Raw genomic sequence first — 23343 nt, 5'->3', positions numbered from 1 at the left:
AATAGTGATCAATGTCTTTAGCTGAGAACTGGGTTTTCTGCCTTTCAAAGCAGAAATTTCTCAAAACCCGCCCCCCCAAAAATACATGACTGATACTAATACAACATAGCGCTCGCTGGAGAACCCATTTCAATTCCCAATCATTTTCTTGTTGTGTCAGTCGGTTTACATACAATTTCCTGATGTCATATATGATATCGAATTCATAATAATTTATTTACAATTCTTAATATATTCAACTTTTGCCAATGTTCTCTTTAAAAAAAAGCAGTGGCCTCTTTATTCCTCAATGACTCAAGTGCAACTTTTTAAGTTATGTAAGAAAACTCTCCTATATTATAAGTGAAAAAAATGGAACATGCATGTATAAAAAAAAAATGTTTTCTTTCACTTTGTTCTTCCTTTCTTCCTTACTTTCTTTCCTTTCTTTATTTTTGTGACTAACACATTGACTAAAGTATAAGTAAAGTACATCCTTTTTGCTTTATGGATGTGGCGCCCTTTTGTGGCCACTTTAAAACACGGTTGACGTACATGTGTGAATAAATTGTTTTACAGTCTAAAATCAGTCAGTCACCGAACCACAGAACCAAGTTTGTAGAAAATTACACACATTTTTCACGCTTAAAGTTTTAAGGACGAGATAACGTAGATTGAATTAAAATGAGATACAATCAGCTTGACCTGTTGGGGCGCTGTTTTAACTTAGACAGTCTTCTAGAAGGGCAGACTCGTTGCCGTTTCTTTGGAGCGGAAGTTAAGCTGTTGTTCATCCGCCAGTGGAGGTTCGTCGTTAGAGGAACGATGGCTAGCAATGCTGCAAAGCAAGGCACTAAAATTGTCTCCAAAACAGCAGCAGCGGGCACTGCCGCTGCGGGGGCCAGCGGAGGAACCCCCATAATGCCCCTTGCCTCTCCGCTCATGGGGAAAAAGAAGAAACCATTTTTGGGGATGCCTGCTCCGCTGGGCTACGTTCCCGGTCTAGGCAGAGGGTAAGCTAAATTAATGCTAAGGAGCTAGCCTAGCTACAAGACCAATGTTGTTGTTATATGAAATAAAACGTTTAAGATTATGTTTGAGTCATGCAAGTGCACTTGTAATCTAAGCTTGCTCATCATAAAAAAGCGAACTTGCTTTAATTTAATAATATGTAATACAATTGTCAACCGTTATTTTGACATCCCAATTTCTTCTCAATGAGGTCAAAAGTTTATTTCGAACTTAAAGTCAAAAGCTCTCGAGCTCATCGTGCTTACTTATCTTATTTTCTTTAAAACGCGCTAATTTACGACAAAAGTCTTCTCAAGACACTTTACAAGACAAACAGACCTAGTTTATATTTAGCTTTATATATGACCTAGTTATGTATAAATTCTAATTATTTACAATCCAACTCGACCCAAATTATAATCCAAAACAAATTGATCATTCAAAACTATTTGCGGAAAAGTCATTACAAGTTACATGGTTATAAGTTGTAATTTGGCAAACAATTTAAGAACAGTAGATTTCTAATGGTAGATATTTAATGTAAAGGACAGAAAATCACCGTTTTTTCCAATCACCTACGGTGAATCAATTCCAATCACCGTAGGTTTCAGGTATTTTTTACCTTCAGTCAAGTTTAACCTAAGTTTAACAAGGGTTTAGCTAAGTGTTAGGTCACCAAAAAATAATAATGATAGCCCTTTTATTCAGGGAAAGATCATGTTATTTTTTTAATTTATTGTGAAATAAAAAACTTTCTGCTTACATAGTCTTTAAAGTAACCATTTTGTTACTTAAGTGAAAATTATGTATTTTAGGGATACACCACGGTCGTGTAAAACACGACCGAAAAATAAGGCAGGGGTTAAACAGGCAGCTAGGATCTTAATACTTCCATGTACTAAATATATGGCTCCAAACAGAACAGCCAACTTGTTAAAGACAAAATGTTCTCAACACTCATCTTATTTTAGTCTTGATTCTCAAGCCACCATAGTTTCTGTGATCTGAAGGACAGTGTTTGTGTCGTAGCGCTACTGGTTTCACCACACGGTCGGATATCGGTCCTGCTCGTGATGCCAACGATCCCGTGGATGACCGTCACGCGCCTCCGGGGAAAAGGACGGTTGGGGACCAGATGAAAAAGAATCAGGACGATGATGATGAAGACCTGAATGACACCAACTACGATGAGGTTTCTACGAATAAATTATTTAACATTTAGACTTCATGGTTCAGTTCAAATTTTTAAATTGTTCACTCAAAAATGTAAGGTGACAAAACTGTGGCAAACTATTCCCCTAACAGTTTTTTGTCTCATTCATCCCTAAAGTTTAATGGGTATGCAGGGAGCTTGTTCTCCAGCGGGCCTTATGAGAAAGATGACGAAGAAGCAGACGCTATATATGCAGCTCTGGACAAGAGGATGGACGAAAGACGCAAAGAAAGAAGGTCACTAGAGGAACTTGGAAATAAAATACTCGCCTTTAGGTAAGGTGCTGCATGTGTCTCTAACATTGATTGCTTGACGTGCTTTTATAGGGAACTGAGAGAAAAGGAAGAAATTGAAAAATATCGTATGGAGCGACCAAAGATCCAGCAGCAGTTCTCAGATCTGAAGGTGGGACATTTTCTTATGTTTTCTTATGTCTCTAAACTTTTGACATGCTGTACTTCTGTTGTATTTTACATAAAAAATATCAACCACCTTGTAGTTTGTATTAATTCAACTGTTTCAATGTGCAAAATGACAGATGACACAGTAGATTGGTGCATTTATTTTTGCTGTATTTGTCTAACTGCTTTGCAAAATTGTGAAATACACAAGCTAGCAAAAACTTTATTAAGAAAGTTATTCTGATTCTTGTCGAAAATAAAACTTCTGAAACTTATGATTGGTCATTATGGAGCCCATTTACTCTAAAATTGACAGCCTTTGCATTATTGTTTGGAATGTCATAATAAACTTGAGGTGTTTGACTACAAGTTTGTTTAAAGAAAAAAATGACTCAACCAAAACAGAGATTTATCCTTTCAAACCTGAATTTTCACAAGTTAGATTTATAAATCCAAATTTAGTTTGCCTCCTTTGTTACTTTAGGATTGTTTATATTCCTTTGTGACAACATGTCTCTGGATATTTGCTTTGTCTTGGGTCACAGAAAAAATATTTTCTCAGCTTTGATGTTTTTCCTGTTATTATTTTCTTTATTCTTGCAGCAAGAAAGTTGTTGTTTTTTTTTTTACTTCATTGGTTACATTTCAGTGTTAGTTTGAAAAAAAAATATCAGCTGATCTACTGTTGTAGTTGTTTGGGTGATTTTTTTTCCTTCAGTGACAGAGAAGATGAGTTTCCAGGAGGCACCTTTATTAATTCTTCCTAATCATTTATAGAGGAAGCTGGCAGAGGTGTCAGAGGAGGAGTGGCTGAGCATCCCTGAAGTCGGAGATGCACGGAACAAGCGTCAGAGGAATCCCCGGCATGAGAAGCTGACCCCCGTCCCTGACAGCTTCTTCTCTAAACACCTGCAGAGCGGAGAGAATCACACCTCTGTTGATCCGTTGCAGGGGGTCAGTATTTATGCAAATATGCATAAGTTGTAATAAAAGCCTGGCACTGAACATTATATGTTGTAGTTACAATCAGCTCCAGCAGGAGTCAGGATGTCTCAGTGAGAGCTGCACTCAGTGTTGTCTGCCTTATGTTCTCTTGACGAGGGATAACTGCAGAAGGTATCGACAGTCACATAAGCCGTAGTAGAAATTTTTAATAAAACATAAAAAGGCAATTTGCTTATACACCATGGATGTGCATGTTGCAGAATAGTCTACCATAAAGAACTGCAAACATAGTTTATTCAGTAAAAACTTTCTGCAATACATTATTTTAACATTGAAATCTATGTTTTATAGATATTGGTATGCTAAAATGCTGCATTTTATTCTATTATTGCTTCCCGTCTTTGCTAGCTGGGAGGCCTGAACACACCGTATCCAGGAAGCATGACCCCGGGTCTGATGACTCCTGGGACAGGAGAGCTGGATATGAGGAAGATTGGCCAGGCCAGGAACACGCTTATGGATATGAGGCTCAGTCAGGTGACCTTTAATCCATTCTGAAATATGGAACGTCAGTTCACGCCATGTTGGCTTTAGATCTAAAGTGTCATTTTTATTTTCTCTCCTTGTTTACCTTCCAGGTTTCTGATTCAGTCAGTGGACAGACTGTTGTTGATCCCAAGGGTTACCTTACAGACCTCAACTCCATGATTCCCACCTATGGAGGAGACATCAGGTAGGAACAAGCTTCTCTTAAAGATAACGAAGAAGATGCAACCCTTTGTTTTCATCTTCTTGTTTGATGATTACTTTTTGGCTGTCTGTCCAGCGACATTAAAAAGGCTCGGCTGCTGCTGAAGTCAGTGAGAGAGACCAACCCCCACCATCCACCTGCTTGGATTGCTTCTGCCAGGCTAGAGGAGGTGACAGGCAAGCTGCAGGTGGCTAGAAACCTGATCATGAAAGGCACAGAGATGTGTCCAAAGGTAAAGACAACAAATAGATTGAAAACAAACTCCGTTTAGGCTTTAAAAGGTTTCACACGTATGGTATAGTATAGTCAAAATAAATTATATTTCACTGGTTGCATCATTTTAGTTCTCAGTGACTAATCGAGACAAGTTAAAACTTGATATTCTTGCTGGAGAAAAATACATTTGGTGAAAGAGTCTCTACATTTCTGCCGAGAAGAACATTTCTGATCTGATTTTCATCCAGAGCGAAGACGTGTGGCTGGAGGCTGCAAGGCTCCAACCCGGTGACACAGCTAAAGCCGTGGTTGCTCAGGCTGTCCGCCACCTACCGCAGTCTGTCCGCATCTACATCAGAGCAGCTGAGCTCGAGACAGACATCAGAGCCAAGAAACGAGTCCTCAGGAAGGGTAAGGTCTTAGTTCTGAAGAAAAAAAACAAAACAACATCAACAAACTCGTGTTTATTGTGCTTTTCCTCTTTTTGCACTCGCCGTCTAATGAAGCAGTTGTTTTGGAAATAGACGTTGCTGTGAGCTTCGTGTGCCTTGAGTTTGGCTCTGCTGCCAAAAGGAAGACGCTAATTTCTGTCAGACTAGAATTCAAGGCCAGTCCCAATCTGTTGATTGTCTCATAAAAGAGCCCACACAAAGCTATCAGAGTAACATTTGGCAGCTGTGCTGCTGGCTTGTCTTCAAGGCCGGGCCCTGCATTTAACCATGGTGTCAATGCCCCAACACACATGCACGCACAGGCACACATGCGCCAGTGTTTCCCAGCAGCATACTCCACTGACAGAGATGGATGGAAGCAGTCTCTAAGGAGGATCTTTCTCCGCCTCTACATGTTTGAACGTCTCTGCTTTGCCTTCCCTGACTACGTACATAATACTTCTTTTTCTGCTTCCCACCCAACTCGACTACGAATGCGCTACTTGAACCGCTTTCACACATGAAGTGATTTCCATGGTAATTTGACAGCTAATCAGTGTGTCAGTTTCATGTCTGATGTCTTTTCATGAAAAGACATCAGGTATACATTAGTACAACTTTAGTACAACTTTAAGTCTCACTTGAATGCAGGCACAACTCCACATCTAAAAAAAGATTTGATTTATAGGTTCTCACATCAGACTTGTTCCTGTTTTTCAACTTTTGGGTCAAGTTGCATTCACTTAATAAGCCGTGTGTCTGAATCAAAGCACATAAAAACATTTGTAGTAAAACTGTTAAAGGAAACAAACGCATACTGTTTTTATTGCATTCGGTGAATGACCACAAGTAACGGCTTACTTTGTTTAGCTGTGTTGCTGTGCTGAATTGGCAGACCCATTGCTCTGATTCATTTTCCGCATTTTCAGCTTCCAGGTCTGCATTCCAACCCGGCTTAGTGTTTGGTCCAGGTTGAGAGCTTTCTAGTGGCCTTTCTCCAAAAATGGCTCTTATCTGGCTGCCTGAATGTTTGTCTCTTTAACAGAGTGATTAAGCCATTACATTTGTGAAATGTTTTACATGCTGCCATCACATAGTGTGTATTTATCTTCTTCAGCTTTGGAGAACGTGTCAAAGTCAGTTCGACTGTGGAAGGCAGCTGTTGAGCTTGAGGAGCCAGAAGATGCCAGGATTATGCTCAGCAGAGCTGTTGAGTGTTGCCCTACAAGCGTAGAGGTAAGCTTCAAACATCCTCGCATTCACATGATGCTTGGTTTCAAATAATCAGAGAATATATATATGGTGGGGGTCCACTATATATATAGAAGTTCTTATTTCTTTTTATGTTACAAACAAATCATTGTCAACAGGCCAAAGCTCTACCAAAACTGGAAATTGTTTGCAGAATTCTGATCACTGCACCCCTAATATTAACATTTCATTTTGAACTAGATTTTGTGCAGCAGTTAGGCACACAGGAAGGTTTTTGCAAAGGTTAACATTTTGGTTTTCATCAGCTGTGGCTGGCTCTGGCCCGACTAGAAACCTATGAGAACGCCCGCCGTGTCTTGAATAAAGCCAGAGAGAATATCCCCACCGATCGCCACATCTGGATCACTGCTGCCAAGCTGGAAGAGGCCAACGGCAACACTCAGATGGTGGAAAAGATCATTGACAGAGCCATCACTTCTCTGCGGGCCAACGGTGTGGAAATCAACAGAGAGCAATGGATACAGGTCTGTCGGTCGTTATAGAGCAAATAAAAATCAGATTTCAAATGACTTGGTAGATTCAAAATGCCTGAGTCTGCAGAGTCAGTGGGATTTTTATGCTGTAAAAATCCCGCTGACTTTGCAGATTTTTTATTTTTTTTTATTGTTTACATGTTTTTATATTCCCAACTTTTACAAACTTGACCTTGTTTAGGATGTTTTCATTTATTTGGTCCATACCAAAATAACTAGTGTGGACCAAACAAACAGACCAAAAGACTTTCCTGGTGTGAATTTGCTCTCAGACAGAGCACACATCAGGTTTAAACGGCCTCAATAAACTTTTGTTCTGTTCTAATGCATTAACATCGCATGTACAAAAAACATCCTTGTTGATCTTTTCCATTTTTCTTTTCCTTCTGAATCACAGACTACCATATCAAAATAAGGTGGAAAATATGACTGCACCTTTAAACTGTGGCATGCTTGGATTCATTCTGATTTGACAGAATGCCAGGATATTGGCTAAGTGCTCCAGTGTTACTTCAACTGAATGAAACTAAACATGCCAGCACACTGACTGACATTTATGTCTAGTGTTCAGTTATTTTGCAATAACCGACCGTCGAATAATTTTTCTTTTCCTTATGCTACCTATGCTTTGAGTTAAGTGTAAATGATGGAAAAAAACACCCATTATAGCTTGCAAGAAAGTTTAAGGTTTTAGGTTAATCAGTGCCTTACCTCATGTTATCCTCAGGTAGTCGGCTTTCCTTAGAGCAGAATGCTCTCTGTAAAAGACAGTTTATGTACATATAAAACTGTAAGTCATCTACATGGATGTTAATCAGTAACCAGGGTTTATCCAAGGATCTCCGGTATCTGTCGTGAAACACTTTTTCCTCTAACACCAGGTGTGTAAATACTCCCTTCTACGTTTCCTCATAATCCCAGTCTGATTGCTAGACTAAAATGGGTGCAAACAGTTCATGCCTTCAGTACTTTTGCATTCTTCCTCTTCGCCCAGAGACGTTTCTGTCTAAATGTTTCTGTTTGTCACGCAGGATGCAGAGGAGTGTGACAAAGCAGGCAGTGTGGCCACCTGCCAAGCGGTGATCAGGGCTGTCATAGGGATTGGCATCGAGGAGGAGGACCGCAAGCATACTTGGATGGAGGATGCAGACAGTGTGGGTTTCAGAGAAACATATGTTTTAGCATTTTCTTTACACCGGTCGTCTCTTAGAACGATGACACAACACCAACTCATCATCAGTATTAAGCACGAGTTTTTAATGATGCGTCGGGTGTGATTATTCAACAAATAGCTTGGATTTATTGTTGGTTTTCTTTGATTCTCACAGGCTCAAAATTATTCATACAGGCGTCTGGACCCCACAAATAATCACGTGCTTTTTGTAGCCATCATTAATCCTGGGTTTAAGTTTAACCACCCAGCTTTTCAGACTTGGCAGAGCTCCTTTAAATCATAGACTTTCAATTGTACACCATACTCTTCAGCAGGGTTGAGGTCATTGCCAGTCCAGAAACTTGATTTCTTTCTTTATCTAAAAAACAGTTTCAATATGTGGTTGGGATCATTAACCAATTTTCAAACATCTTGTTTGAAAGTTAAAGAGCATGCTATCACCACCATTCTTGACACGTAGGGTTAAGTTTGAAAGCCTCACTTTGACTCCTCCAGACATATAAACACACATCAAAACTATGATTAAACTAAAATGCCGGGCATCTGACAGGAAAGCCACCAGTTTAACTGTGCTCTTCCATTCCTGATAAAAGCAATGGTCAAATATCCTGGCAGAATAATGCCAGAACCTTATTGATGTTTACAAAATGTGGGCTGTTTGTCTGTACCTGGCTGAGGGACTGAGGGATCATATATCTGAGTCTGTGTATCATTTTGAATGTGTACTGCTGCGTTAAATTCAAGCTTGTGCCTTAACACATTTAACTTATTCGTATTGTCAGTCCACTTTGGAAAAATTGTTCAAATGCATCATTAAAACTGTCAATAATTATCCCGTGATGAATGTTAGTGAACTCCGGACTTGTGCAGCAGATGTTTTTTTTGTACACGAGTTTCCTGTTGGAAGTGTAACAGCTGCTCTTTGTGTTTCAGTGTGTGGCCCACGGAGCATTGGAGTGTGCCAGGGCCATTTATGCCCACGCCCTGCAAGTGTTTCCCAGTAAGAAAAGCGTTTGGCTACGAGCCGCCTACTTTGAGAAGAACCACGGCACCAGGTGAGCAGCTTTATTTACTACTCTTCTTTTCTTCTGTTGACTGATTGCCAGTGTCTAATTTTCTCTTGCTTTTTTTCCTCATGGATCACATCAACTGCGTCTGTTCCTCCTTCCGTCCGTCCGTCTCAGGGAGTCTTTGGAAGCCCTTCTGCAGAGAGCAGTAGCTCACTGTCCCAAAGCGGAGGTGCTGTGGCTTATGGGCGCCAAGTCCAAGTGGCTGGCCAATGACGTTCCAGCTGCAAGAAGTATCCTTGCTCTTGCTTTTCAGGTGAAAACAAAAATCATGCAGAAGTTGACTCGTCACACTTTGTTGCTTGTCCTGTGCTACACTCAGCCCCTCTCTGTGTTGCTCGTTACTGTTTATTCCAGGCGAATCCCAACAGCGAAGAGATCTGGCTGGCTGCCGTCAAACTGGAGTCTGAAAACAATGAATACGAAAGAGCCCGTCGACTGCTGGCCAAGGCTCGCAGCAGCGCACCAACAGCCCGGGTGGGTGAAAAGGGGGTGGTGAAATTACTAAAAGATGTTGGGAGGATTTTTTTTTTTTTTTAACAAGCCTTATGATTTGTTTTTTTTATCTGAAAGATAAAAGGTTTTTTAAGAGGGTTCCCTGTTTCACCATAACCGCTCCTGTATGACCCCCGTGTGTTGCCATCAGTAGAGCTTTTCAGTGACCCTTGGTTCACCATTGTAATCTAATTGTAATGATCTCTTTTGTAGAAAGCCGTGTTTAAAAGCAAGTTATTAGTGATTCATCTTTCATCTGGCCTCTTCAAACATTCTGGTCTCTTCAGGTTCAGGCTTGCAGTTCTTCTTCACCTACAAACAGGAACACTCAGTCTGACAGATGCTGCTAGTTGAGCTCATTAACGATCACATCTGTTTAACCTGGCTACTTTCCCTTTTCATCCCTGCATTATAGGCTCACAGAGCCTTACTTTTAATGTCTGATGAGACACATTTATGGGGTAATGACTCAGTTAAGCTCCTAGCAAGGATGCCAGATTATTTTACAATGTGTGTGTGTGTGTTTTTTTTTTTTTTTCTATTTTATGTCTTTGTTGATGGGAGGGCAGTCCATTGGAATTCATTCGTCCTCGTTTTCTGACCGAGGCAAATCTTTTCTCCGTCATGTTCACAGGTATTCATGAAATCAGTGAAACTAGAATGGGTGTTGGGAAACATAGAAGCTGCGCAGGAGTTGTGCACCGAAGCTCTGAAACATTATGAAGATTTCCCCAAGCTGTGGATGATGCGAGGCCAGATAGAGGAGCAGTGTGAAAACATGGACAAGGCCAGAGAGGCTTATAATCAAGGGGTAAGGCAGAGTAAAAGATATGCTTACGATTGGTACTTCTCAAGGTGTGTGTCCGAATAAGTGGAACGAGTTGTTTGTTTATGTTTATTTTGCTGCTGCAGTTGAAAAAATGTCCCCACTCGGTGCCTCTGTGGCTGCTGCTGTCTCGTCTCGAGGAAAGAGTCGGCCAGCTGACCAGAGCCAGAGCGATCCTGGAGAAAGCACGGCTGAAGAACCCGCAGTCCCCTGACCTGTGGTGAGAAAACACAAGTGAACGTATTTTATCTGAGGTCAAGGTTCAAAGGATGTCCTTTGACATTTTTTTACATTATGTTTTATAATTTTTGGACCAAGTATTGCATTATATCAGTTATTGGATTTTCTCCATAATGCGCAATATTTTCACTGTAACACTGAAAGACAAATTTAGCCAAATATGAACACATGTTTACCCAGGAATTTTTTGAAATAATTGAAGCGTTTGTTTACCAGGCTTGAGTCTGTCAGGTTGGAGTACAGGGCTGGATTGAAAAACATATCCAACACATTAATGGCCAAAGCCCTGCAGGAGTGCCCAAATTCAGGTAAGAATACATATATATATATATATAAAACAGCCTTTTATTCAATAAATAAATGTTTTTTTCCTTATATATCTGAAGAACATTGGTAATTCTTCATTGGTGAATAAAGATAATAAAATTATTTAAACTAGTTTGGGTTTTGAGCTAATTTTTGTCCAAAAGCCATAAGAAAAATTCAATCACACACTAATTTTGAGCTTTTATTTCCTTGGTCAAAAACCACATTGGATCTTTAAGTGAGTTGAAAAAGAAAATGAACAAATCTAAACTAGATGTTAAAAAAAACTACATTTTTAAATGTTTCCACTGAAATAAAACTAAACTAAAATAATCACAATGTATTCTATGCTTTTGGCAGCACTTTCAAATTTTTTCCACTTTTTATTTATTCTTGACAACAGAATAGGCTTATACATTGCAGCTCACTTTTTGTACATTTTTAGAAAGTCACTTTTTCTTTCCCAACTGTTCTTTGTTAGGCATCCTGTGGGCTGAGGCCGTGTTCTTGGAAGCCAGACCCCAGAGGAAGACAAAGAGTGTGGACGCTTTGAAGAAGTGTGAACATGATCCCCATGTCTTGCTCGCTGTGGCAAAGTATGGCTACAACATTTTACTGCTCTGTCCTTTTGTCACAAATAACATGCCTTTAATAATCAAATGACTAAAATTAGATTTTTGTTAATGTTTTTTTATATATATATTTTTTTTAATTTAAACTCATGCATTATTAGGTTGTTCTGGAGTGAGCGTAAAATCACCAAATCCAGAGAGTGGTTCCTCAGGACAGTAAAGATTGAGCCCGACCTGGGAGACGCTTGGGCTCTCTTCTACAAGTTTGAGCTGCAGCACGGCACAGAGGTACTGATCTCCAACTTATTTTTGTGCTACCTCGTGAATCATTAACTCTACATTTCAGTTTCTCTTTTTAGCGCCATACAGTTTAAAGTATTATGAGCGTTTTTCTCAAAAGCTTCGTGACTTCTTCCTGCGTTTTTAATCGTAAGCATTAACGCTAATGGTCTGCATCCATCAGGAGCAACAGGAAGAGGTGCGGAAACGGTGTGAGAATGCAGAGCCCCGCCATGGAGAGCTGTGGTGTGCCGAGTCCAAACACGTCCTGAACTGGCAGAGGAAGACGGGAGAGATTTTAGCACTGGTCGCCAGCAAGATTAAGAATACATTCTGAAACTTTCAAGAATTCCCTGCAGGACTCTGGCAGTCACCAGGAGCAGCTATGGACACACTTATTCTCTACCTGGACTTTCCCAGCTCACACAAAGTACATTTTTTTTAGGTTTATCATTTTACAAACATGGATTTTTTTTGCAGAAAATAATGACGATCTAAAAGTGACAAATGTTATGCTGTTAGCCATATGGATATGACTGTAGTAACAACATTCAGTAAAACCAGCAGTTTTTGTGAACTAGCCATTGGGTGACTCAGCAGCGCCACATGGAATAAGGTTGTTAATTTTTAGGCTTTTCTCATGTTTGTTTGTCTTGTTGCAAAGTAAACCCCCTCTGCAATGTACTTAACAGAATAATGATGTTCTCTGTTTCTTTTTTTCTTCTTCAGTTATTTAATTATCTTCCTGGAAAACACTTCAAGGTTCGATCCACATCATAATGCTCCTACCTATTTTATATAGTGATATTTTATATATCGGAATTCAAAAAAGATTTTTAAATGGTGGGGCATTGTTTATATATTTTAAAATCTAACCACTTATCGATAAATGACTTTTTCTAATCAGTCTCAATCTACCCGATCACTTCCGATTAAATAAATCCTTTTACTTAAATCTTCCTCTTTCCGTAGATATTTTATGGAAAGGAATATAATCTATGTTACAAAGATAGATTCCAAAATTACAATATTTCCGCTTCGGTCAAAATAGATTTCATTGGTCTTGGTCAGAAAACCAATAACTAACAATCACCCCTGTATCTTAACTAGGTAAAGGAGCAAACACAAAATCTCATGAAGATTTGACTTTATCAAAGCATAATCAACGTCTCCAAGTTGAATTTAAAAGTCTTGATGTTTAACCTAAATATCTAAATATCTGTCTTAACTTGAAGGAAAGCTTTGGAGTGTAAACGGGAATAAATTCCCAAATGAGACACCATGATCCTTCACAATTCCCCGGCTTCTGTCGAATCCATAACCATAAGAAATAAAAATAGACATTAACCACAGGAATGTGTAACAAAATGAAGAAAGTCTGATTTAACAGTAACATTGTGCAACTTCAGAGAAGGACATAAGCACGTGTTTTTCAGGTGTCATTGTTTCTGTTTGCTTTGACGACGTGCTCACTTTTCACCTATTTAAACAGCAAGCAGGTGAGTCAAGTCATGAACAGCTTCAGGCAGTTTTGACTGCTGAACTGACATTTTTACGTCACCATAAATATTTGGGGTTTTCATTAAAATCAATGAACTGATATTTAAATTACTTTCTATTAAATGCAAATAGAAACGCTTAAATTCACAGTAAGGTCTGCTTTTCTTGCACTTAGTATCTAACTTAATTTTAAATCTCTAAAATGTAAATGAGGGAAAGATAAATGGACATATTTTACAGATTTAGGTGATGAACCAGGTGTTTTTCAATGTTCCGTGTATTTCTCTAGCCATCTCGCACACGTGGATGATTTATATTGCTTTTTAAAATTCGTTTTTCTCTGTGGTCTTGTACCTTGCATTTTCCAATGAAAACAAAAAAGTATTGTGGTAAAGGCAGTTCTTTCCAAACAAATTCTATTACTTGATATTTGTTGAGATTTAAATGTCAAATTGTGTTTGAGAGAGCACAATGGCTTTATTGAGTAGAAATCTTTCCCAGACCTTTTGAATCCATGTCTAACTCCCCCCATGCAGTTCCCAGACTTGTTCTTTGTTGTCACACTGGATATTTTTGATTTGGCTGAAAGTCTGATTCATTATGTGACGTTTATTTTATCATAGGCATATACAAAAGGAAATCATTTCCAGAGGAGAAGTGCTCCATCAAACTTTAAAACAAACCTCTATATTTAGTTAAACGCGGTACCAAATCAACCCTTATTTTGGGGTCAAATCTTTCAAACGAAACTGAAAGGATAAATCCGAGTGATTTATTGCAAAAGTTTTCCTCGACTTGATCGGACAGGAGTTTGGTGCAACCCAAAGCCCATCGGCAACCATCCATGACGGGGAAGGAAATAGGAGCAGCTGTTACGTTGGTGATGTTGGAAACCACGGAGCACCGCGCTGAACCGCTCACAGCGACAACATTAACCTCTGCATTGGAGGAAGTACAAAAGAACTGAAGAAGAGGAAGGAGAGAGAGAGAGAAAAAAAAGAAGCAGGTTTGGTTACAATGAGCCCTGCAGAATCCAAAGAAATTCTTCGGATCTCCCAGCCACCAACAGAGATGGGTTTGCTCGTCTGAGGATCCTGCAGAAAATCATGATAAATGGTAAGTGCGTTGGCGCGTATTTACGCAGCGCTAAGGCGAGATGTTTGAAGGTCGCCCCGTTCGTGGTGAAGTTTTATTTTTTTTTTTTTTGCGGAACTATTTGTCTTTAGTCACATTAATAAAGCACAAGGAGCAAGATGAGCTGTGAATATTTATTTCTACTCTGATCTAAAGAACATATATATCGTTTGAATTGTCTCTTTTTCACACGCTTCTCTCTTTCTTTCAGTGTCTGACCGGATCTTTGCTCCGTAGTGTCCTGGTGGTTCTTATTTTGGCCAACTGTTGCGGTAAACGTGGATGTAACTATAAAGAAATACTGGACTCCTACCGAGAGGTCATCTTTGTTGAGCTGCAAAATTTGGTAGGATCAAATAGCACATCGCGAGGTTTTGCTTGTTTGAAACTATTTTATCAGCTTTTTGTCAACGTTTAGCTGTCATGTACAACAGATCATGATTGATTTTTAATGATACGCTGCCCTCCAGTGATCTTCAAGTAGAACTTGGGGATCTGTTTTCTTTTCTTTTAAGACGGAACAAATGCACAGTAATTACTTTAGGAAAACACTAATTGTGATTCTTCCTTCAGAATTTGACTGGCTCAGCCACTACATTCAAGGAGAGAGACCCTTGTCCCTCAGGAAAAGTAAGTGGCATCACACCAAGAAAACTAGAGAAGCAAGTGTATGGGAAATAATCAATTTGGACTGAGTTGATTTTAAAATGCTTTTACTTATTTGCGAAGCATTTAACCCTTTATAGCCTCATACAGGAAATTGTATAGATGCTTATGGTAAAATATCTACATTTAGCGAGTGTTTCGTAATCACTTACAGCAGACAAAATAAAGTTTTAATTAAAGTATTTGTATTGGATTGGTTCTAAATATAATACATATTTTTTTTGTTTTTGAGATAAACTGTTCAAATAACCATAACGTTTACTCACAGGCTGTGCCAAAAACTGGGTTTTGAAAAATGGGGATTTTTGTTTTTTAATCAATAGATGCACCACAAACATTGTAATTTGTACATTTTTTGTGTGGGTATAGTCAACATGTAACTATTTGGAAACGATAATGTCAGGGGTTCTATTCTCAGCAACCCACTGACCCCAGGCATTCTAGCTGTAGGCTTACAGCAGCTGATCTCAAGCAATCTTTTGGTGAGCAACACCCAAAGATTGGTTGAAATTTCTAATAAAAGTTAAAATAAAGATGAAAAAAATTAGTTATCATAAAATCTTAGAGGTAAAAACACATTTGTTTTGTTCTTTCTAAAATTATGTTTTCAACATCCAGCAAACATGAACGTGATACTTTTTTAAAAAATGTTTTCAAAGTTAAAAGGCAAAAATTCATACTTATCCATTACATCATGTTTACATTGATGTACTTAAGATCAAGTGAACATCTATTTTATATTTTCATATAAAATTTTTTTTGTTTGGGTTAAATTTCAGCAATAAAATGCAGACAGTCCACCAGACCCACAAACAGTAACCAAAATATGAACATCTTACAAGATTTAGGTCAGCATTTAGCTGAATTATGTGCATTTACTTATGTATATGTGCATTTAGAATTATTTGTATTTATAATGTATTTTGATTTTTTTTTTATTTGTCACCCAATGATTTTATTCTTTCCTATCATTTGATATTGTTTCAGTACAAATTTTTTAACATCATATTTAAATATAAAATTTTTTATTTCCAACTTTTTGTTTCCTCCTCTGCAGCTTACTTCCTGTTTGAAATGATTGATCCAATACATGTTTAGTAAAATGAATAATTTGAGTCCTTCTTCACTTTCATGTTAATAATATATCCTGCAAAACTGTCCATCATAAGATGTTCTGATTTCTTCAGTTTTGTTGTGTTTGCAACTTAGTCATTCCTAGTTGCTTTCAGCACCATGGACAGGGTAAATAATCTACCACATTTTGTCTCATAATTCTCATGTTGGCCAATGTTGAGAAATATTTTTCTGAAAATCTCCTACAGTTTGACTATAATCTGTCAGGCGTGATAAACTAATTCAAACATTGTCCCTGTGTTGTTTCATTTTTGGGATGTTGTGTCTCGACAGGAACGCCGCATCCTGATGTCCATCTATGGTATGACGCAGCAGATACTGTGTCAGAGGAGTGGCAAGCAGTCTGACCTGGAAAAGCCAGTCGGGAGCATGGAGCGACTCATCATTCAAAACTGCAGTCCTAATTACATGGTAAAAAAAAAACTACAACAAAAAACATCTTTAAAGTTATCACCAATATTCACTGAGTTAAATATAATTCAAATAAATCTGCTGTATTTTCTTGTTCTTTGTACAGGAAAAGAAAACCTCATGTTCAGCTGTCAAAAAAATACAAGGAAAAAAAAGGAGGAGACTGAGGTTGATCAGAGTTATAAAGCTGATGATCACTTGTTGGAAGAAACTTCAGAGCGTCCATGTTCTCTCCAAGTAGGACAAACTGTGCCACCTTTTCATGAAGATACCAGATGACCTGCAAGAATGTTCACAGCACCGCTACAGAACTCAATGACCTATTTTTTTTATGCACAGCTCTCTTTCTAATGCAATATAACAAATGATTGCTGCTGTTAAGTTCTCAGTGTTTTGTGTATAAAATCTGCCTGTCTTTTGTATCTCACCACTGCGCCTCGTTATATGTTTCATCATAACCACAGATAAGCTAAGAGTATCATAAGTGCATGCAAATACTTTAATAATATGCACGTTGTCAAGGTCTCTCCTGATGTAACATTTATGTATCATGTTTGTAAGCCACATGTCACTATAACCATAAAATACTCATACCACATAATAAAAATGCAAAAGACTTGCCACTAGAAGTTCTCTTTGATTGTCAAATTTGACAATTTAATTAAGTCTGTGGGAGACAGTTGCTTTTGACACAAAAAGCAGCTTTAGGGTAATAAACAATAAACTTTGCACATTTTAAAAAGCACTATTTTGTCCACCAACTTAGGAAGAGTATACCACACTATTCAACAGTTAGCTATTCAACACTAGCTCTATCACAAAATATTCCCCAAAACCTTTGAAGTTAATCGCAAAGTGAAAAAATCTTAGACAGTACATTCACCTAACCTTCCAAAATGTCTCTTAATCACTTTGGTTGAAATGACAGTCATCTAATGTTTTTATAAATTGTGATACAGATTAGCATCTTTTATGGAATAATTGAATTATCATAATAGATTGACACTAAAAATACCTGTATTATTTCTCAATGGATTTTTCTTGTCATTAGGTTGAAACTATGTGGTTTTTTTTTTCTTTTTACACTATTTTTCTCAGTTGTCAACATCTCAGATAACATACCTCAGTGATTCTTGAGAATAGAGATAAAATGGGTTTCCCTTTTTTTATTATTATTATTTCTCAACCTTATGTATACAAATATGACAAATAATGTTTTGGAAATGTAAAGATGCTAAGGTACAGGCTCCCAGTTGCAACATTTTTCAAAAAATTACATTTTTAATCGACCTGACCCAGAACTTTGTCATCACCATCTGACAAAAATAAATATAAAATGATTCTTAAAATACCCTATTAGTGATATTTTTATCATTTTCATTTTACAGACAAATGCTTCTCAAGAAACAAAATAAATATTATTTAAAATAAAAAACAACAAAAAGTCCATCTGACAGAGTTGACAGTTCATGATGGAGTTGACACAGAGCTGAAGGTGGTGACAAACTAGTGAGTAAAATGAAAAACTTGATACATGTGAAGTAATGCAATTTATGTAAAATACATTAAAATGAATAAATTGCACATTTAAGTGAGATTTGACAACAATTTCACTGAAAGAGTCACAAAAACTCTGATGGAGTTGACATCTGACGGAGTTGACAAAAAGCCAAACTACCTCAATTTATATGATGTTACTCTGAAGGAGGCCATATTGTAGCTCATCAGATCTGTCAAATATTTACATTGAACCAAAATTAAGCTTTTATTTCACAAAATTTCATCAGAGTTTTGTAAATTGTCAGTTATGGTGTTGACACATCATGGTTGTGACAAACAACTTAGGAATAAAAAGAAGAAAAAAACTAAATAATAACATAAGCTAACCAGAGCTAACTAGCCCTCCTAACAAAGGAAGAGAAAGGAAGAGGTCATGGGGTCCTCAGAAGTTCTGGTGTCCCCCAATAATGCCAGATTTTTTTTACATTCTTTTCATGTCTGACGGTGTTGACAAAAACTAGGGACAATGGAGTTGGAAAATATATAAAAATTAAAAATCCCTATTCTCAAGAATCACTGACCTATATCCTTTCTCATATAGAAATTAGCTGGTAGTTTGGATCAGTAAAGTCCCTTACAAACGTGAAAATCCTTACAGAATGTGAAAAAATGGAAACTTTTGTTTGTTTGTTTTTCAACTATTACAATGTTTTTTTCTTAACTTTAATTCTACGACACTAGATGAGCGGAACTCTTCAACAACGACGCAGTTTCCGCCCGGACCAATGAAAATGTGACACAAGTGTTACCGCAAACGAATTCCCAACGTTTGGGGGAAAAACGGCCAACTTTAAGGTGGTTTATGGATAACATAAAAGTTGTTATGAAAATATTTCTTTTAGAGTACATGAGTGAACAGCTATTTTTCTAACTGTGTAGCTGAACAGCATCGGTGTGTGTTTTCATATTTAGAGGCGAAGCGCTCCGGACATGAACAGCTCATTTAACAGGTGAGAACACACCTCAGTTTTTTGAGTTGTCCTGCTGGACCCGGCGTGCAGTTCTCAGTCAAACATGGCGGGCAGCAGTTGTGTGGACATGGATCCAGATGTTGCTCTGAGATTGTTTGAGGAAGGAGCCACCCTGGTCTTGCTGGGTGTTCCTCAGGGCACTGAACTGGGGATAGACTGCAAGAGCTGGCAGGTGGGTCCTCGCTTTAGAGGAGTGAAGATGATCCCTCCGGGTCTCCACTTCCTCCATTTCTGCTCCGTTAACTCTCCAAGCTGTGGTGGAGAAATTGGTCCTAAATCAGGCCTCTTCCTCACTCTTAAACCCAGAGAGATTCTGTTGGCTCACTGGGACCCCAAAGAAGAGGATCTGGACTTCTCGGCCTCAAAGAATGATGAGGAGGTGAACCGAATCCGGAGCACATTGCGAGAGCTGGATCCCTACTTGGGTCCCTATCCATATGAGGTGATGAGGAAGTGGGTTTCCCTCACTGACCAGATCAGTCAGGAGCTAGCTGTTAACCTGCAGCCTCTCTCAGGTCGAGTGTGTGCTTTCAGTGATATCATCCCTGAGCTGCAGTTCAGACACACGAAAGACCGGGCAGAGCAGCCAAGGAATGACACAGCCTGTCAAAGCATGAGGGAGGGACTGGATAGGCTTCCAAAGATGAAGCAGAGGGAGGGCACAGAGTTGCGCTTCTCAGATATTCCCAAGAAGTCCTACCCTCCTGGAGCTTCACCCGCAGAGATCACCCGATGCAGCATGGACCTGAGTTACTCCCTGGAGACTGTGCTGGAGCAGAACTACCCGGACCAACCCCTCAACCTGCTTGGTAGCCTAAGTGTTTAATTCTTAGTCATAGCCATTCTGTTACATTTCTTTTGGGAAAAAAAAATAAACTCCTTCATCTGACCCTTTCTAGGTGAGCTGCAGTTTGCCTTTGTGTGTTTCCTGGTCGGAAACGTGTACGAGGGCTTCGAGCACTGGAAGAGTCTGCTGGCTCTGCTGTGCCGCTCAGAGGACGCCATGAGGAAGCGGAAGGAACTCTATCTGGGCCTCATCACTGTGCTCTACCACCAGCTTGGAGAAGTACCCCCGGACTTCTTCGTTGACATCGTTTCGCAGAATAATTTCCTCACCAGCACACTCCAGGTAAAGGGGCAGCGCTTAGAAAAGTTTCTAAATCTGAAACCTCAGGAGGTGAATGGTATACTAGCTTTGTTTTCTGAGTAATGATTGTCAAAAAACTGCATTACCATTTCCTGGAGCATCAAAAGTCAAATTTATTAACTCACTGAAACACATTGTAGCTTTAATTTTGCACTCACGGTTTCACTATGAATCTTATCTGAACTTAATTTTTTTGTTAACCAATAAAATATTTGTATTTCTACTGAAGACTTCAATCCAGTTTCAGGTTAATTTATACAGCATCCAATTAACAACATGTAATAGATAAAAGCCAGGCAAAAATTTATTTCATTACACGTTAATCATACAGTCAGATACAAATACAATCAACACAATCAAGAACCAGCAGGTCTCCTGCAGACTCCAGGCGGCCTGGAGGGCATTCAATCTATTTGAACTACTTTTACTCTGAAAATGCTTACGTGTTATCCAATGGGCTAAAACTGGAGTATGTAACTGTTACAAAAATTTGTGACTGTATGGTATGAGACAAATATCTGTGAAAATATCAGCTCCTCCACCTCTTCACAGTGCTACTGTTGCTGTCTACAAAAATGTCCCACTCCCAGTCAAAGCAACCAATCAGAACCAGGAGAAAGGTCTCAGTGCTGTCAATCAACCTCGTGTACAATGTGCTAATGTTGGAGAAACGGCTTACAACAACAGCATTCTTGGCAGGCTCTGTTGTGGTAAATTAGCCGTTTAGCAGCAGAGAAAAAGGGGGAGGGTGTGAGTAGCACATTCACCAGTGTTATTGACAGCAGTAAGACCCTCCTCCTGGCTCTGATTGGTTGTTTCTGACTGAACGGCATATTTCTGTAGATGACAGCAGGACCGTAGGAGAAGGCAGAGTTTTTTTAGCAGGTTTCACAGTATACTAGTACAACATGGTGATAGTGTCAATAAGTATATACAAAATTTTTTATATATTTAAAAGTTACATACTGCAGCTTTAATGACAAACTCCAATACTGTTGGACTTATTTTGCAGGACTTTTTCCAGTTTGCCACCGGACCTGGTGTGGACAGCACTCTGCGAAAGAAAGCAGAGAAGTTCAAAGCCCACCTGACCAAGAAGTTTTGTTGGGATTTTGATGCAGACTTGGATGACTGTGCTCCGGTGGTGGTGGAGCTACCTGAAGGTGTCACAGTGGACTGAAACAGCTCTGTCTCAAACATTCATCATATCATTGGTATTTTTTTTAGTATGATGTGTGGTGTGTACAAAAAAAAAGTACAATGTGACTACCTAATGTAAAAAAAGTAATTAAACCACCTGTATGGTTACAGTCTTGTTATAGGTAAAAGAAGATGCCTTCTGAACATGTTTATCAGTACTTTGAAGATTGCAAGTTGAATACAGGAATTCAAAACAAATGTTATATTTTATGAATATTAAAAATAAAGACTTTTAGATGAATAGTTACAGAAAAAAATAATTTCAGTAACCAATATATAGGTTCATCACTGACAGGATTTGATCATCCTTATGGTTATAGCTTACAACTAAAAATAACCTAAAATTCAGTTTGTCTGAGAATTAAATTACATCAGATCAACAAAATTATTCTATGGTTGATGCAATCATGGGAGATTTCACAGTAGAAAGTTGCAGACACCTGACACAAGAGGTCATTGCTAATGGGTTTTTCAAACAAGGCTGTATCAGAACCTTATTGGAAGGACAAATGGTTGAAAAAGGCACACTAGCAACAGGGATTACAAAAGCCTTGAAGATTGCGAATCATTGACCATTCAAGTATTTGGAGGAAATTCAGAAAGTTTGAACTGTGCTCCGGTGGAGTCAGAGCTCCAGGGAAAAACACCCAGACGTGTCTGGGAAAAAGGTTAAAACATTCCTAGTGTTAAGCAATCCTGAACCAAGGATGTCCTAAGCTTCTAATAAGAATCTAGGCTGTTGTCTTTTTTTTTTTTTTTCTCCAGATGAAAGTAAGTTTTGCAACTTATTTGGAAATCAAGGTTCCAGTGTCTTGAGGAAAAGTGGAATCCAAGCTATTTAAGCTCTTTTTGAGGTTTCCAAAGTCGGCGATGATTTTATGATGCCACCTGCTGGTGTTGATGTAGTGTCATATCTTAGTTATCTGGCAAACTGTGCTTGAATGTTTTTAACCTATAAAATGGTGAAAATAAACAGAATAAACAGTTCAAATATTTCACTCTCCTAATTAATCTCTACAAAACTTGCTTTTTGAATTCAATTTCTGAAATAAATCCTATTTCTAATAATACTGTAATTTTATGCACCGGCATATGATTAATTTCATTTCATTACAAAGCACTTTCATGGACTAATTATATTTAGTAAACATCTGTTTACGTTGGCGATTACGGGGTGTTATTACTTTCCTGTCCACTAGATGGCGACCCTCGCCACAGAACGCGGGTTTCTATGGCTCCTTGTTGTCGATGCTCAGCTATCTTCTCAAGTCCTGGAGAGACCTTGCAGTTATTTAACAACTTTTACCTGTTTCAGATGGTAAGAGGCATTAGGTCATTGCAATTAAATTGGATTATTTTGTAATTTTCTCAGATTTAAGCCACAAACAAACAATAAAAACACATGTGGAGCGCACCGACAACATCTTGGTGATAAACATAATAATGTGGCGTTAATGAGGTGTGTGTGCATCTGTGCACGTTTCCCTTCAGTGGCCATGATTGATGGGGCAGATATTGTATTTTCCTGTTGGCTCGTTAAGCTCGTGAAACATTAATTCTGTTCATAATGAACCACTTTCTTCCACAGCTGGACCTCTCCTCTTTGACACACAACCCCAGGAGCAACATTTATAGTTGTAAAGCTGCCACAAACAGGACAAAAAGAAGAAATATAATCGCTTAATGCAATTATGTGAATTAATAGACTCTGTGGCTGTTGATGAATATCCAAAATGTCAATACAACGAACGCATTCTCTTCCCTGAAGACAGATGGTATTGTGACATAGATGGTAATGCTAGGCTTGGTGAATAAAATCCCTCCCCCCCTGGAAATTTATGCCCAACTTAAAAGAAGATCAGTGGAGTATTTGTGGTCTACTGTGGGCCCACTGAACCCCTTTGCTGGTTGTAATTTTTCCTTTTGAAAACAATTAGATGGAGAAAACAGCTTGGAACACATGGCGGAT

The 23343-nt window shown here is 38.6% G+C and overlaps 2 protein-coding genes and 1 long non-coding RNA gene across 3 annotated transcripts; all 3 read left to right on the top strand.

The window, feature by feature from the left end:
- Positions 1–754: 754 nt before the first annotated feature.
- On the top strand, positions 755–12335 carry prpf6 (PRP6 pre-mRNA processing factor 6 homolog (S. cerevisiae)). The gene is made up of 21 exons (XM_008413905.3): positions 755–992; positions 2020–2182; positions 2321–2439; positions 2530–2608; positions 3382–3558; positions 3958–4086; positions 4188–4282; positions 4376–4532; positions 4765–4927; positions 6065–6183; positions 6465–6683; positions 7724–7846; positions 8800–8921; positions 9051–9189; positions 9291–9410; positions 10063–10239; positions 10341–10474; positions 10711–10802; positions 11282–11396; positions 11534–11660; positions 11836–12335. Exons 1-21 carry the CDS (start codon positions 805–807, stop codon positions 11986–11988), a joined length of 2910 nt encoding a protein of 969 aa, XP_008412127.1. The 5' UTR covers positions 755–804; the 3' UTR covers positions 11989–12335.
- Positions 12336–13328: 993 nt separating this feature from the next.
- On the top strand, positions 13329–17119 carry LOC145552252 (uncharacterized). Its single transcript, XR_014088231.1, has 5 exons — positions 13329–14267; positions 14497–14631; positions 14859–14915; positions 16359–16496; positions 16603–17119. It is a non-coding gene; the product is annotated as an uncharacterized LOC145552252 (long non-coding RNA).
- Positions 17120–18776: 1657 nt separating this feature from the next.
- Positions 18777–22372, top strand: aar2 (AAR2 splicing factor). The gene is made up of 3 exons (XM_008413904.3): positions 18777–19836; positions 19927–20156; positions 21187–22372. Exons 1-3 carry the CDS (start codon positions 19071–19073, stop codon positions 21352–21354), a joined length of 1164 nt encoding a protein of 387 aa, XP_008412126.2. The 5' UTR covers positions 18777–19070; the 3' UTR covers positions 21355–22372.
- The last annotated feature ends 971 nt before the right edge of the window (positions 22373–23343 follow it).

This window comes from Poecilia reticulata, chromosome 7 (genome assembly GCF_904066995.2).
Source record: "Poecilia reticulata chromosome 7, P_reticulata-male-v2, whole genome shotgun sequence".
Lineage (NCBI taxonomy): Eukaryota > Metazoa > Chordata > Actinopteri > Cyprinodontiformes > Poeciliidae > Poecilia > Poecilia reticulata.
The sequence above is the reverse complement of the archived record's forward strand: the minus strand, read 5'-3'. Positions and strand labels throughout refer to the sequence as shown.